The sequence below is a fragment of the Apis laboriosa genome, unplaced genomic scaffold (genome assembly GCF_014066325.1).
Source record: "Apis laboriosa isolate Shangri-la unplaced genomic scaffold, ASM1406632v1 scaffold170_cov151, whole genome shotgun sequence".
Lineage (NCBI taxonomy): Eukaryota > Metazoa > Arthropoda > Insecta > Hymenoptera > Apidae > Apis > Apis laboriosa.
Genome location: NW_025222134.1, coordinates 61,432 through 78,364, shown reverse-complemented (window position 1 = coordinate 78,364; position 16,933 = coordinate 61,432). Strand labels below are relative to the sequence as shown.

Sequence of the window (16,933 nt, the reverse complement as noted above, 5' to 3'; positions counted from 1 at the left end):
GAAATTTATTAAAATGTAGTTTGATATTAATCTTGAATAACAGGTGGTAAATTGCTATATTTCAATTGAATTAGAATTTATTATATATTTATCTATTATATATATCGATTAAAAATTTTTTTGTGAAGAAACATAAAATAGAAAAAAAAATAATTTAATAAATAAGTAAGTAAATTGATCAATAAAATACTTTTTATTTATTTTTATTGTGATTTAAAAATTTTGAGGAAAATTATTTCTATTGTTTCATTTGTACTCATAAAAATGCTGCTTTATTTGCAATTACTAATTTTATTTTAGTTTCTGCTCTCTACATAGTTGTATAAATCGTGATAAACACCATTCTCGCGGTTGTAAATGTTTGGACGGAGACACGACGTCTTGTATTTACCGTATATTTACTGGTATAACCTGATAAATAGAAGGCGGTAGAATGATCTAGATTCGACATAAAGATGCTTGGTATAATTGTATCTGGTCGACTCGTAAGTATTAAAGTTTTATAATAATAAATACCGACATTGTATTTCATTTTCGATATTAAACTGTCAAATATGTTATTTAATCATAAATATATCAATTTTCCTATTTAAAGTGCATTTTATTCTTTTTTAGTTTATTATTCTTTATATATTATGTGGTTTTGTTTCGTATCTTGTTTTTGTTACCTTTCAGTAATGCCCCTACCTCATCCTACCCCGTCGTCAGCTTGACACGAGCATCTAATCGAACATGTGAAATGTAATGTCGAAAAATTTAAATCTTTTTCAAATTTCAGTCAATAAACCTGAATTATTTAAAATATATGTATAATATGTAATTGTATATTAAATTTATTATAAATTAAATTTTTTTTAGGTACAAACGGATTTTCAGCAGATAGGAGAAAACCAGTTTTTAATAACAGTACCTGATGCAGATAATATAAATCATATTGTGGTATTTCTCACAGGTACTATACCATTTCCTGATGGTACAGGTGGTGCAGGTATATTATAATATTACATAATTATATAAATTATATAAATATGATATTAATGATATTCTAAGAATTGATTTTTTTATAGTATATTTCAGTTGGCCAGATCCAACTGCTCCACCTAACTGGCAGTTCCTTGGATATATCTCAAATGCTAAACCATCTGCTATATTCAAAATATCAAATTTAAAGAAGAATCATGAGTTTGAAAATAGCAATTTAGGAATTTTTGGAGTTGGAAAAATTTCACATGTAGCACAAATAGGGGTTTCTGTTGAACCTATTGCAGCTATAGAACAACAAGCAGCTACAGTGACACAGGCTACATCAAACTCATTTTTAGAATTTGTTCAAAAAATGCTTACTAGTTTTTTGAATTATGTTTCAAGTTTTTCTGTGACTCAAGCACAAATGACACCAAATCCAACAGAAAACTTTGTACCGCTATCTGCTATTCAAGGATGGTATGAAACTTTTGAGAGGAGGTTACAACAAAATCCAAATTTTTGGAAAGCATGATGAGAAAGCAACCAACTCTCAATAGTTCATTTCCATTTTGCATAGTGATGCGTCATTTTTCAGCACTCGTGCTTTGTGTTCGCGAAGTATGGTGTATCAAAATGCGTCATATTGTGCGCGTAAATTCAACTTTTTTATATTCTCACTAAAGAACAATATGATAATAATAAGAGTAATTATGACGCTATTGCGTACCTTATTCAAAATGCAGTACTTGCAACCTGTTAATGTTTAATATAAACATTCATCTCATTTTTTATTGTTGATATCAAGTATATGCTTTTTGAATTAGTCATGAAAGAATAGAATTATATCATTTTCATTCTAATTATTCTATATTTCGTAAATAACGCAAAATATTAGAAACATGTAAATATTTTTAATTTATAATATGATAAAAAAAAAACCATTAAACCTAATTTATGATTAAAGCAATGGAAATGGCGCATGCGTCGACTTCCATTTTGTTCGTGAAGTTTATGAATATCCACGAACAATTATAAAGATAGATTGTTATGTTACAAGAGAAAAGCAATGAATGATGAAGAAATTTTCATAGTGATATTATTTGTACTTTCATGAGGATAAAATTGAAACCTATTAATATGTATTTACATAATAAAATTATTCAATATATCAATTACTTGACCAGAGTTTTATGTTATCTATATTTTATTGATTCTTAAAAATAAAAAGTGATTTTTTGTATTATGATAAAATGATTTTAAGAAAAAATTCTTATGTTGAAAATAACCAATAAGAAGTATACCGAATAGTGGAAAAACAGCTTAATTTGTATATAGATTAATCTGTCATTCTAACTCTCGCATCGAGTGAGAATGAGTATTTTTTAAAAAAATTAATCAGAAAATGAATTCTTCATAAAATCATTATTCAGCAAATGTTAAGAAAAAAAATAAACAAACAATTTAATTAATGGAGATCACTCTTTATGATGCTGATCATTCTTCTGAATTGTTGTAACGAAAAGTGATCGCGTTTGGATTGAGTTCATATAAGACTAAGAGAATCGTTTATCCCGTAAGCTACCTACGTATCTTTTAAGAAAAATTTAAAATACTTAGGTACTTGTTACGCTTGGAATCAAAATAGTTATATTTTTTCCCATGTGGAAAAAGGCTTTCTTTTTTAATTTAATAATGTTTACATTGTACTTCTTGTATAAACGATTATTCATGGATTTTGTATGAAATATTAAAACGATTGGATATCGTCCATCGCGAAGAAACTTCGCAATTCAAGGTAAGACATCATTACTATTACTTATATTATAAACTTGTTATTTTTAGTTTATTATTATTTATGAAAAAAAGAACATGCGAAAAACATCCGGCTGTTTTATTTGAAAATGTTTTTATCTTTTAACATTTTCTTAATTTTTTATATAAAATGTTTTTATTCTATTTAGTTTGATAATTGCAATTAAAACATTTTGTGGCAGTTTGTAGCATTATCAATCTTCAACAAACATGAATATGCATATGTATGTCAATTTAAATGTCTATTAGTTTAATATATATTTTATTATCTATTATATTTCTATTATCTTAATTTCTTAAATTTTATTCTTTTGGTTATAATATTTAAGTATATTTAAATGATTAATACTCAATAAAGAATGATATATTTTTTTTTGTATTTATTTTTGTAAATATTTTTGTTTTGAAACAAAACGGATAACCCATAAAGATAAAACATTGTTTTGTATATATTATATACAAAACATTTTTTATTTCATCAATATATTTTTATATATAACATTTTTAAAATGACACAAATCAATAAGCGATAATAAACATAAGCACTTTAGCGTATGTTATCGATATCTCGTTTACTTGCGGTATCATCTTATTTCGAATAGATTTATGGAATTTGATGTCTAATCGTGATTTAAATGATATATATTTATCAATCGATAAAATATATATAATATTGAAAATTTTTGATAACTTATATTTATGATTATTTATTTGCTTTTATTAAAATTTATAAGAGATGTATATAATTTAGACGAAACGATATTATGAAGAATTATATAATGTTTATGTAAAATATATATATAAAATATTTTATAAATTATTAATAAATAATCAGGTTTATTAAATAATTATGAAAATTAGAATATTCCAATGCTACATTATGTATAAACTATATGAATAATCTATAATTCGCAATAAGAACTTTTCATGTTCAAGAAGAAGATTCAAGTTTATATATGATGTGTCACATAGAGAGGAGATGGAGAATTCTGAAGAGCCAACAAGTTTGCAATCCATTTGTCATTTACATGCTTCGGAATTATTTCCAAAGCATACACATTTTGAATGCGAGGATCAAACACTTACAGTTCCATTTACACCTTTGAGTGGAGAAAATATTGTAGCACTTGGACGTACATCGGATGGAGTATTGGCTCTTTCTAATTACAGACTCTATTTACAATTAAGTCAGGCATGTTACAATATTCCATTGGGTTTAATAGAGCAGTTAGAAGTTAAAGAACTTTTTTTCTTGCATATTGCTTGCAAGGATGCTCGTTCACTAAGGTATGGCATTTTATTATTTTGTTAAAGTTTATGATGTTTTTTATCATAATATAATTTAATATTTTCAGTTGTGTTTTTGCAACAAATGAACATTGTTTGGAATGGTTCAAGCGATTACATAAAGTAACTTATCCTCGAAAGAGTGTAGAAGATATATTTGCTTTTGCATATTATGCTTGGTCTATGGAAGAAGGCAAAGAAAATTTTAAATTAGGAAAAGATAATATATCATATAGTGCTACCTTTAATTCAGAAGTAAGTAATTAATAAGAAAACAAACATAAGTAAACTTAATTTTAATATAATTTAATTATTTTGTTTATTTCTTAGGTAGAACGACTAAAATTTAATTTACATACTACATGGCGTATAAGTCAAATCAATAAAGATTATCGCGTATGCCCGTCCTATCCACCATTACTTTTAGTTCCTTCTTGTGTTCCTGATGATAAACTCAAGGCTGGAGCAGAATACAGAAGTTTTCGACGAATTCCTGTCGTTGTTTGGAGGTACTTAAAAAAATAAAGAGTAAAAAAAATATTCATGATGATATGATTATTCATTTTATTATAATATATCACATTTGTCTTTTATAATTTCAAAGGCATGTAAATAATGGTGCAGTAATAGCACGGAGCAGTCAACCGGAAGTTGGATGGCTCGGTTGGCGAAATCCGGAAGATGAAATGCTTTTGCAGGGTCTTTCGGATGCATGTTCCTACGATAAAGGTAAATCGGATTCGTCTAGCATTTACCCTGATTCTGGCGATGATAATGTCACGACAAATAGAACGAAAGTGAGCATCGAATATATAAATATTTAAAACTAATTTGATCTTTAGCGAATTAATAATTTATATTGTTTATAGAAAGTTTTAATCGTGGATGCTAGGTCATATTCAACTGCTTTTGCTAATAGAGCACGCGGAGGTGGTTATGAATATCCTGGATATTATCCAAGTTGTGATATACAATTCATGAATTTACCAAATATTCATTCGATACGAAAAAGTTTTCACGCGGTGAGACAACTCTGTGCATCAGATGCAGATCAACCTAAGTAAATATTTTATATGTTTAGTTATCTTTTCTTTTTATTATGGTAATAACATTTACTATTTGAATTAAATTGATATATATACATATATATATTTCAATTTGTATAGTTGGCTCAGTCTATTGGAAGGAACACGATGGTTACAACATATGTCTGGATTATTACGTGCTGCAGTAACTGTAGCATCAGCAATAGAAAGGGATGGCCGACCGGTATTAGTACATTGTAGTGATGGTTGGGATAGAACGCCTCAGATTGTTGCTCTAGCGCAAATTCTTCTTGATCCTTATTATCGAACTATGGAGGTATGCCAAAGGTATTTTTTCTTTCTTGTTATTAATTTATAATTAATAATCATTTCGTTATTTCGTTTTATCATTACTAGGGATTCCAAATTTTATGTGAGAGAGAATGGTTAGACTTTGGACATAAATTTGCGGATCGTTGTGGACAAACGGTAGGCTGTGAAGATCCGAATGAACGATGTCCAGTATTTTTACAATGGCTCGATTGTGTACATCAATTAATTTTACAATTCAAGTGCAGTTTTCAAATGTCCTCTGCATATCTTGTAAATAGGCAGAAATTCATATATATCTGTTTTAAAATATTAGTTCAATTAATTACATTAATCGATTTTAGGTAAAACTTGCACAGCATACATATTCTCAGCTTTTTGGCACATTTCTTTGTAATACAATGCAAGAAAGATTACAATTAAGAATACGGGAACGTACATTTTCTGTTTGGCGTTTTTTAAATACCAGTTCATTCGTAAATCATTTGTATTCTCCTTTAAAAAATCAAGTAAGATATTTTTCATCATATATATTATGATAAATTCATTATCAATTATTTAGATAATTTGATATTTTTATGTAAAATTTACATATAATAAATATTTCAATAATGTAATAGAATAATAGTAATAATAGACACATTCCATATTTTAAAACATTTTATAGAAAATTTTTTATTTGCTAGGTACTATGGCCAAGTTGTAATGTCCGTGATCTTGTTTTATGGTCCGAAGTATATTTAGGTTCTATGGAATGTCCTCTTGGCATGAGAGATGATAAACAAAAAGTAACAATGATAGATATTGAGGGTGCTGAAAATGAAGAACCTCAAGGTCAAATGACTAAAACTCGTTCATATGGCGATCTTATGCACACGCCCGATCATACGGCCTATCTTCATCGTCGACTTAGTGATCCAAGCGCTTCGATGGAAAAGTAATTAAATTCATTTAATTTTTAATAATAATAATTTCATGTTTTTTATTTATGTTTTATATCAGAATGAATGAAATAATATATGTGTAATTCATATAATTTTATTATAGAAAATTTGATTCGTTAACACTCGACACAGAAACGGGTGAAAAAGGGAAACACAATTGTACAGAAAGTTGTAAAATTGATGATACAGTAGAGAAAAATATCATGGAAGATTTGAACAAAGTGGAACATTACACAAAAACAATGCAAATTTTGAATGATTCGCCGTTGAATCCATCAGTAGATAGTTCAACGGATACGCTAATACCTAGTAACGAGTTTTTATTTGATACAGTTGATAAGGAAACGTAAGTATTATCAAAACTATATATTCACGATGTAGAAAATTAAAATTGATGATTTAATTAATTAAATCATCGATAAAATAATCGATAAATTAAAATCTACATATATATATATATACTCAATCTTAAATTTTGAATTTTGAAATTCAAAATTGAAAATAGAATCAAAAATCTGAATTTGAATAAAAACAATAAAAATATTTGTCGTAGCAAATTTTTGAACAGCAAAACGCAGAAAAATTCTCCACCGGACATCGTATCTCCATGGATTGAGAACAATTCAACCAGTCGTATCATTTGTTCTTGTAATCGAAATTACAATCATAATCATAATGAGGGTAGTGATGTTAGTGATATTAGTGCGCCGCAAATTTCGAGAACACCTAGTAGCATTTGTCCAGCTTCACCAATTTACCAAGACATAATACCAGATAATCCTGATAGATTGGATGATGTTGATGGTCTTCCAGTTATACATTGCGACGTTCAGATGCGTGTGCAACAGATTATCATGGAACATAAGGTACTAATTTTAATTAGTTGAACACAAGTGTTCATTAATAAGAAGAAGTTTAGAGTTGGATGATTATGATATTGTTTCCTTTCTCTTTCTTTTTTTTATTACGTTTTAGTTGAAGGAAGAAGCATTAAGGAAGGAATTACATACAACAAGAATGGCTTTGATCAAACAAGTTTGTAATCATAACGCAGAAACCGATCGCGTTGATGATATCGTGAGTTGAAAAATTATTTAAAGTGATTGGATTAAACTTTGATTCATTATTAAAAATAAGAATATAATTTTATTGATAAAATATTTGTACGTATATATATAAAAAGGAAGAAAAAAAGAAAAAGTCTGACATTTATTAAGAAATTAAAGAAAAAAACATCCGAACACTGTAATTATTTATTTTAGGGATCATTACCCGATTCAGTTGGAAGTACTGGCGATCATGGAGAATCATTACCATCGGACATGTCATGGGAAGCAGTGGAGGAATTAGGTCCTGCTCCTACTCTTTGGGTACCAGATCATGCTGTAAATCGATGCATGGGATGTGATACAGAATTTTGGTTAGGACGACGTAAGCATCATTGCAGGTATGCGGCACGCAGACCAATGTCATTTGTAACATCGTAATCACTGTTTATAATAATTTCTTTGAATAAAATAGTTGTATGATATAACCAGGTATAGAATAAAGGTGTAGAATAAATATGAGAATATAAGTTTAAAATAGAATTATTTGCTTCTTTATCGTAGATGCTGTGGCAAAATCTTTTGTGCGGATTGTTCTGAGAATTCAACACCACTTCCTAATGAACAACTATACAATCCTGTGAGAGTTTGTAGTGATTGTTTCTCTCGACTTCACCGACACACAAGTCCTTGTCAGTATAATATTCGTCATCAAAGCAAAGGAGAAAACGATACGGAACTCTCGTCAAATTCTGAAAATTTGACAACTTGTCAAAAATCAAAAGGTTTGAATCTGACGAAAGACAATTGCTGCGATAATTTATTGCAAGTTGTGCATCAGAAAGTACAACCTCCAGTTACAGCAGCCACTGTAAATTGAGAAAACTCACATGAACTCAATAAGGAATATTTGTAGTATTCGGATTTTTATTTGGTTTTCGACGACGCGAGGAGTGTATCTTTAATACGATCAACTGCGATACGCGTTCTCGCATTTTTCATCTATGTCTGTACAATGTATACTTCGATCAGATGTATATATTGCGTGTGAATCGATAGTTTCACAATTACAGTTAGATGATTTGGAGCGATCTAATATTTATTGCTAGATTAATCATTTGTACGGAAAAGAGTGTATAATTCATTGGACAAATTGAGAAAAAAATGTCAATATACGAAAGATTGTATATATCTTAGTTGAATCAACGAGGAGATACTAGGCTTCTTCAAACACAAAACCCTATTCAAGTTTCCCTGTTTTTAGGTGATATTATTCCCTTCTTAAAGATACAGCAAGCGAGACCGAAAAATATTTTGGATAGGCTGTGATTGACGTTTAATTCTAGATACCATATGAGGTGTGCTCTTTAAATAAATCGATCGATCGATGAAACAACTCCTTATTATTAGTAGTTGAATAATGATACGAGTAATCTGTATTTGTATATTACCGCTATTTACGAAAATTGGTATATTAAATGTCATTATCGCAATATGCGATTGTTTTTTTGTTTTCACTTTCTCTTTCTCTCGCTTATGCGTATGATTGCAATTAGTTGGTTTTTATACAATGGTCTTCAATCCGGTAAAATTCTGAAGCGGTGATGCATTCTTTAAAATCTGTGTTGCATTTCTTATAATATCGAAATCGTCCTTTGTGTCATCTGCATTTTGAAATTGTATCAGAATAACAAGATACGTCGTCACAACTCCTGCAATCTAAATGACATATCATATGCAGTACAACAATAATATATGTTTTATATTATTTAAATGCATTTGTTTTTATGTGAATACTTAAAATATTCTTACCGATGTTATTAAATTTCTATCCAAGGAAAAAAGTCCGCATGCTGAAAATTCGAGAGGCCGATGCAACAATTGAAGCGAAAATATTTCTAATTCACGTCGGACATTTGCTTCAAAACTACAAGAAAGTAACTGGCTAACGAGAACTGCCGTTTTTTTTCCCTGAAACGAAAGTGTTTTTCAAATTCATGTTTTGTTTTCTTCTATTTTTTTTCTACCTCTGCAATTGTAGAATAACTAGGTTGAACAATTATCAGCATTCTAGTTATATGAAAGATGCACCATCCACCTTGTACAATCAGAAATATCCATTCATGTCTTTCACCAGCTTGTAATATTAAAAAATATGGTGTGATGACTAGGTGTAATAAACAGGTTACAGTAACAGCCAATATCACAACACCAAATGTACTGTTTACAAGAGAGACTGCATCACAAAGCGAAGAATGAACCATTATCAATTCAGATATGTTGTTTACGTACATTTTATTTTCTGCAAATATATAATACGTAAAGTATGAAAAATATTATTCTACTATTCAATTTTCATTGTATTTGAATTTTAATTAGTTATCTACAAAATATACCATCTAATTTTCGCGATAGTCTATAGCTGCCTAATACAATTTGACGTTTTGGTTTGAGGTTCCATCTTTTTTTGTCGTCTATATCATCAGCTGCTTAAATGAATGAGAAAAAAGAAATATATTCAATTTTAATGATATCCATTTTTAAATAAATAATTTCAGTTGTTTTGATAAAATGAAATTAAAAATTATTAAAGAAAGTTATTATCGATCATATTGAAGATTGTTTTAATTTTATTCTATTTACCTGTCTCAGGATATTTTCGAAAATAATCCATTGCATTGTCATTGTTGTTGCTATTTGCATTAAACAAATCCTTGAGACTAGTATTTAAACGAATGAATCTTTGTCCTATGTTATATGTTGAGACACTGTATTGAATTTCTGTCGAAATAATTACTGTATACATGAAATATAGAGGTGCATAATTAATGGGACCTTTGCCGGTCATCGCTTTATTATTGACTTTTGTTTTACGATTCCATGTGTAAAAATCTATAATTGAATTGAACCAGAGATAACTTAGGCTACATATTGTTAGTACAATCGTGAATCTTCGAGTCGCTTTTGCAGATGATACACCGATCTTTTCATCCACCTAAAAAAAAATGTGGATATATTTTATATTTAAATTCATTTCATATAATTGATAAAATAATAGAAAATTTACTGATTCTTTACCTCAATTAATTTGTTTATAACAAGTTGCAAATATTTCCAACGGAAAGGAGAGCCAACAATACAAACCACAGTTAAACTCATTACCCCAAGTACATCACTACAAGTTGCGATTACTGCTGTTCGAGATTTTAATCTGGTACTATATTCCCAACCATCTTTTAAATCTCGCCACAAACCCCAAATTTCCGCACTAAGTAGTAATATAAGTACACATAAACTATAAAATATATCAATATTATAATTTCTTAATTTTATTTTAATATTTCCTATTGCATTTCTATTAGAAAAATGTTTTTGAGTTACAAACAAATTTTTTAACAATTTAATTTATTGTTTTTTCTTACCTATAGATAAGATCTATAATATTTAAACGAGCCTGACATCCTTCAGAAGTATGCACAAAAAATCTTACTGGAATCAAGCCACACAATTTACCAAGATAATATATCGGAAAGATTGCTTGGCAAAGTTCATTGTTAAACAGAATTTTCCTTTTTTCTTCTACTCGTTTTACCTCCATCTTTCAATCGATCTTCTAATTTAGTTGTATCGTATTTGTGAACAAAACAATTCGATCTATATTTTTTTGTTGCTTTCCTACGAGTAATCGATCAAACACAAAGAGAATCACACTAAAAAAATAAAAACCAATATTCAACTTGCACATTTACTTTTCTTTCTTATCACCTTTCATTATTATATATGAATATTAACAGAATAAAGTGAAAAACTTTATTCGAGACATTATCGATGATTCATCATTCATTATTGTTGTTCCATTGCATGCACATTTTCGGTTGATATATATATATTTTAAATATTATTAGAAATGAAGATAAGTAAAATTAGAGATATATAAAAAGTACCACAACATCTACATTACAATACATTTTCTTCGTCTAAATAAATTCCAAATGATTTTAAATGAGTTGCGAGCGAAGAAGAAAAACACTGCTTTATTAATATTTATTGCAGTATACTCTCTTTCTTTCTCTGGTTTTTATTACTAAAAGGATATGATATCAAATATTAGTTTCAACTCCATATATTCATTCTTGTCAGATTGTTGACAGGTAATTATTGTTGAAATTACAATATTGACTTTCCTGAGAAATAACATGTTTCTCCGTGAATGCTTAATGGTATCATTGAGCGCGAGCGTTCATAACAGGTGTTTATATATAGTTATTGAAAATATAATACGCGCGTGCGTTAAGAAAGAAAGAGATTGTAAATAAATTTCTAAATGTAAACGTGTATTTTCCTTTATTTATAATTATCTTTATTTTTTATTAATATAATATTTAATTTTACGAATAAAAAATTTAATAAATATAAAAAAAGGAAAAAACAATTGTAATTTATATTATAAATTATAATATATATTTATAAAGAATATAAGAGTATAAAATAAAGGACCATGTAATATAAGTTACCGAAAAGAAAATAAGATTGCATCGATAAACAAATGTAATGCAAGTTTTATTTTATTGAAATATTCTTCTTTTCAACAAACTCAATAATGATAAAACGACATGATAAGTATTCATATTAAAACGTTTTCATGCGATGTGATCTATCACGCTGAAAAAATTATGGGAAGGAACATGCGCGTTGATAATATTTGATATTTGATCTTTAACCATTATCGTATTTGTTGATCAATCCTTCATTCTCTTTCATCGTATTTTGCTTTTTTGCCTTTCATTTTGACATTTCTATCATTTCATAAATAAGAATAAAATATACAATTATAATCATTATTTAATACAATTGTTTAATATAATTTTTTAATATAAAAATGTGCATTGGAAGAATAAATTGCTACGATTAGTCATTATATTAATCAAAATCATTTTAAAAAATATACATATTTTGTATATCTTCAATAATAATATAAATATTTTTTAATTTTTCATAATTATTTGTAACTTTGTATTCGAATTTATATGTTGTTAAAAAGCGACAACTAGTGAAATTAATTGCAACTATACCTTGTGTCGTGAGTCTTGATTCAAGATTATGGTTTCGTTACAGGTTAGAATGTTTTATATTTATATAAATATAAATATTTGATTCTAAATATATAAATTTTATGTTAATTAAATGATTATTTGAGAATATTTTTATATATTTTGATAAATGGAGTGCAACGAAGAAGATTGGTCGATAGAATGTTCAGACGATGAGAAATATGAAATGGATGGAAAGGTGAATAAAAAGGAAATAATAATAAAAGCAATAATATATACAGTTTTGTTTACATGGTTTACTTTTCTTTCTTTGTTTTTTTATTTTGATATTTGTTTAGAATGAATGGACTTTGAAACCTGATGATATATTAACATTAATTGAAGCTCTTGAAACTAATAATAGAGTTTCAGAACTCGAATGGAAATGTCCTGGTAGAAGAGGTCCATCACCTATTCCTTCAAACAATCGGCAACAAGATAATGGCTCACAAGAATACAAGTACTTATAGATTTTAATATTTAAGATTATCACTAATTTTGTTATTATCATATTTTATTTTTTCGTGTTACTGTCATTCTATTTTTTTATTTAGAGCGGAAGAAAAATCAGATTTTGATTTTATGGATGAAATGTCATCACCAAGATTACCAGTTCGTAGAACTGGAGAAAGTACTCCAAAAGGAAGTGCTAAGAAGAAGACTGCTAGCTTTAATGGTGTACTATCTACTATGTTGCGACATCGTAGGTTAGAGCAACAGGAAATCAATTCAAGTCCAAAAAAGATCGAATCATCTGTATCAAAGACACAACCAATCTAAAACTCTCGTTACATCAATTTCAGCATAAATGTTTATATATGAAAATTTTATGATTAGTAGATTGTTTTTTTCTTCAATATTTGAATACATTTAAATTTGATTATTAATATCAATTTTAAACTCTAATTAAAATTTTTTATATTAGCATAATATTTTTCGCATTATTTAATTAGATATGTAGATAAATATTATTTGTATTTTTTTTTGACACAGAACATATGTATATATAAGTATTTCAATACGACTTATTATTTTTTAATTAAATATGGTTATGTATATTTATTTAACAAATATTAAATATATTAAATTATTTAATAAATAAAAAAAAAATATAAAAATTTATACGTTTTGTTTTTCGTATTTAGCCCAATCTGGAAATTCATCTGTACTCCAAACACGAGTACCCCATATAATGAAAAAAAAAGAATTTATTAAAAGAGTATATATGGAAGGAATGCAACCTCCCATCATTAAATATTTAGTTTTCAATTTTCCAACCATAGCTATAATTGCATTTGGAGGCGTACCAGCCGGTAATCGAAAAGAATAAGAACACATTATAGTTGCTGGCACCATTAAATATAATGGATTCATCTCCATTGCTATACACTGTAAGTAAAAAAGTAATTATTAACAGGTTGATAAGTTATAAGTAATATTAGTTTTTCAAGTAATCTTTTACCATTTGTGCTACAATTGGTAAGGTAATATTTGCAACACCGACATTCGCAGTAAATTCCGTAAAAGTGCCAATGAAAAAGGAAACGAAAATCATAACTAATGCTGGAGGCAAATATCGTAATGGTATCATTGCTTGTCCAATCATTCTTGCCATTCCGGAAGCAACAGTGGCTCTGGATATTGCAAAACCACCGCCCAAAAGAAACATTAAACCCCAAGGCATCTTTTTTTGGATTAAGCTCCATGTAATCAAACCTTCAGAAGATTTAATAGGTCTTATTTCCGCTACGAAAAAAATGAAAGACATTATGATAAATAGATAATTCGAATATCTAAAAATTATATAATGAAAATTATTATCCACAATTGCTTTTTTTATACTTACGATCTCTGCTAAAACTAGAAAGAAAATTTAAATCTTTCGGTATATAAAACATTAGGACTGATATACCTATGACAGGCAATGAATCTCGAACATCTCTGTCAATGAAATTCATAGATAATGAAAGATTTATAATGAATAAATATTTGTGTATTTATATATTTTTTAAATTGATGAGAATTAAATAAAACATATAAAAAGATATTTAACATTTGTGTTAAATATTCTGCCCATCCTGCTACAAAACCAGGTTTTCGAAATAACCATAAAATTACGCAAATAATAAAAAGGATAGCAACTGATAATTCATGAAATGACATTTTTCCTAGTTCTTTATATCTTTGACCTATTACCTGTAAACAGAGGAATAATAAATAAATCATTCTGTAATAAAAAAATGTATAATTTTTGATTACTTCGTTCGTAATCGCTTCTCCTTCTGTACCAATAGCTGCTGCTGCTGCATCTTTGCTTTTCGGTCTAAGATAACCCATAAAAGCTATGCGAAGATAAATCCACGTCAAGAAGGAATTAATAGCCATTTGTGGTATAGAAGCTATCATCCAATTTGTGAAGGTAATAGGCTCGGCAAGTGGAAATGTACTTTCGAAAATTCCTTTAAATGTAAGATTAGTACCCGTACCTACAAGTGTTCCTGTGCCACCAATGCTTGAACAATATGCAGCAGCCAGTAAATAAGCTTTTGTTATATTTGTTGGTTCTTGTATTCTGCAATATGTTAAAATGAGAAAATCATAATCATAATAATAATTATTCAAATAAGTAAATTTTTCCTTCTCTTTCTCTTTTTTCCTTCTTTTCTCCTCTTTTTCTTTTTTCTTATTTTTTTTTATTTTTCCCTTTTTTTTTCTTTCGATGTTTCTTTTTACTCTTTTCTTTTTTTTTCCCTTCCTTCCTTTTATCTTATTTCTATTCCCTATTCTATTTCATTCTAATTTCAATTTCATTTATATTTTGCTTATCTTTCTTTATATTTATTATTTCTATTGTTATTTATTTATGTTATTTATTATATCTTACGGTTCTGTAGATTCCGGAACAATTTTCTCTATGTAGACTTCACAAAGTCCAGCCTAAAGAAAAGAAAAAGATTGAAGATTTAAATAAAATTAGAAGAGAATTTTCTCAGTAATATTCAAATAATTAGAAATATATTATATATTTACAGATGAATGAAAAAAAAAAAAAATTAAGATGAAAATAATAAGAACCTGTTCTAATTGATTCAGAATTGCGAATATGATCGGCACCATCATGGCAGTTGTTGCAGTATTTGTAATCCACATGGATATTAAAGTGGTTACAGCACAAAGACTACCAAGTATTTTTGCATGAGTACATCCAACTACTTTCATTACTCCAAGAGCGATTCGTAAATGTAATCCACTATGTTCGATTGCTATAGCAAGAATTAAACCTCCTATAAAAACCATTATAGTATCATTCATGTAACAACCACAAACTTCTTGTGAAGTTAATATTCCAAATGCTGGAAATAACACAACTGGAATTATGGAAGTAACTGCCATAGGAAAACATTCAGTAATCCAATAACCAGCCAATAATAATACGACAAAAGCGCATCTAGTTTCCTAAAAATATCATAAAATAAATCTTTTTATAATTTAATTTCTTAAAACTAATTTTCAAACTAAATTATAATACCGAAGTATTATAAGTCGTAAGTAAAATTATTAGTATAAGTAGCCAAGATAAGGCAAACACTATTTTCCAGTATATTTTGAGAAATTGTAATATCAGCCATAGAATTTCTATTAGCCGTCGTGTCGTTGGTATCGGTTCCACTATATCTTCTCTATTGGCCATATTTTTACATCATTTTTTCTAAACATTGATTAAATAACGAATTCAATATTTCTTTTATCAAGAGTGACAAACTAGCTCTAATCGATTTGTTTTTATTTATCATATATGTATCTATGCACGTATTATTTGTTTTTAATTTCTTTTGTTACAATTTATGTTTATGTTTGATGATTTTTATAAATGTTTTTTCAGATAATAAGCGAACAAAAATTGAGTTCAATGAATTAGTGAATAAAAAATGAATAAAGCGTTTTTATTAAAAAATCATTATATTTTTCAGATTTTCTCTTATATATAAGCAATTCAAATTAAAATAATCTTTACAAAGTAAACTTGTTAAAAAAATGTGTCTTTTACGATTTTGATAATTTTTAAAAATTAATATTTAAAAAAAATGTTTTTAAACTATTTTTTTAAACTAACAATAAGATGAATTTTAATTTTCGAGATAGTCGCAAAATTTTTAAAAATTTTATTATTGCATTCTATTATTTAATTCTATCTAATATATATAATATCCTAATTTTGGAATAGGAAAAATATAAATAAGAAAATATAAAAAATATAAATATAGAAAAATAGAAAAATAAATAAGAATAAATAATAGGAAAAAGATAAAAATAGGATAAGAATTGATTGTTTCCTAAATACAAAAAAACATCATTTCAAAAATACTCAAGAGATGGCATTGATTCTTAATTCTTGTAGCAACATCACAAACATTTATTTTATCGACCGGACA

At 27.5% G+C, this 16,933-nt stretch overlaps 5 protein-coding genes across 6 annotated transcripts; 3 read left to right on the top strand and 2 right to left on the bottom strand.

The window, feature by feature from the left end:
- Nucleotides 1-300: 300 nt before the first annotated feature.
- On the top strand, nt 301-2,130 carry LOC122711550 (protein OPI10 homolog). Its single transcript, XM_043930435.1, has 3 exons — nt 301-485; nt 859-988; nt 1,068-2,130. Exons 1-3 carry the CDS (start codon nt 456-458, stop codon nt 1,496-1,498), a joined length of 591 nt encoding a protein of 196 aa, XP_043786370.1. The 5' UTR covers nt 301-455; the 3' UTR covers nt 1,499-2,130.
- Nucleotides 2,131-2,308: 178 nt separating this feature from the next.
- LOC122711439 (myotubularin-related protein 4) lies at nt 2,309-8,903 on the top strand. The gene is made up of 15 exons (XM_043930230.1): nt 2,309-2,761; nt 3,751-4,065; nt 4,134-4,320; nt 4,396-4,574; nt 4,670-4,862; nt 4,935-5,125; nt 5,232-5,427; nt 5,508-5,693; nt 5,765-5,929; nt 6,107-6,357; nt 6,468-6,710; nt 6,918-7,230; nt 7,340-7,441; nt 7,627-7,811; nt 7,975-8,903. The coding sequence occupies exons 2-15, from the start codon at nt 3,758-3,760 to the stop codon at nt 8,288-8,290; spliced, it is 3,015 nt and encodes a 1,004-aa protein (XP_043786165.1). The 5' UTR covers nt 2,309-2,761; nt 3,751-3,757; the 3' UTR covers nt 8,291-8,903.
- Nucleotides 8,904-8,971: 68 nt separating this feature from the next.
- On the bottom strand, nt 8,972-11,787 carry LOC122711440 (gustatory receptor for sugar taste 43a-like). Its single transcript, XM_043930231.1, has 7 exons — nt 10,833-11,787; nt 10,489-10,705; nt 10,054-10,405; nt 9,807-9,896; nt 9,438-9,712; nt 9,223-9,381; nt 8,972-9,129 (listed from the first exon to the last, which is right to left on the bottom strand). The coding sequence occupies exons 1-7, from the start codon at nt 11,006-11,008 to the stop codon at nt 8,974-8,976; spliced, it is 1,425 nt and encodes a 474-aa protein (XP_043786166.1). The 5' UTR covers nt 11,009-11,787; the 3' UTR covers nt 8,972-8,973.
- Nucleotides 11,788-12,495: 708 nt separating this feature from the next.
- Nucleotides 12,496-13,430, top strand: LOC122711507 (PAXIP1-associated glutamate-rich protein 1). 2 transcript variants are annotated; one of them, XM_043930330.1, is made up of 4 exons: nt 12,496-12,525; nt 12,637-12,699; nt 12,800-12,960; nt 13,055-13,430. In XM_043930330.1, the coding sequence occupies exons 1-4, from the start codon at nt 12,511-12,513 to the stop codon at nt 13,278-13,280; spliced, it is 465 nt and encodes a 154-aa protein (XP_043786265.1). In that variant the 5' UTR covers nt 12,496-12,510; the 3' UTR covers nt 13,281-13,430. The 2 variants fall into 2 exon arrangements, with proteins under 2 accessions (XP_043786265.1, XP_043786266.1); XM_043930331.1 differs by lacking the exon at nt 12,496-12,525 and having other exon boundaries at nt 12,533-12,699.
- A 180-nt stretch (nt 13,431-13,610) lies between these two features.
- Nucleotides 13,611-16,191, bottom strand: LOC122711501 (protein I'm not dead yet-like). The gene is made up of 8 exons (XM_043930321.1): nt 16,030-16,191; nt 15,576-15,956; nt 15,385-15,437; nt 14,760-15,072; nt 14,554-14,696; nt 14,347-14,441; nt 13,963-14,246; nt 13,611-13,889 (listed from the first exon to the last, which is right to left on the bottom strand). Exons 1-8 carry the CDS (start codon nt 16,189-16,191, stop codon nt 13,620-13,622), a joined length of 1,701 nt encoding a protein of 566 aa, XP_043786256.1. The 3' UTR covers nt 13,611-13,619.
- Between the last annotated feature and the right edge of the window lie 742 nt (nt 16,192-16,933).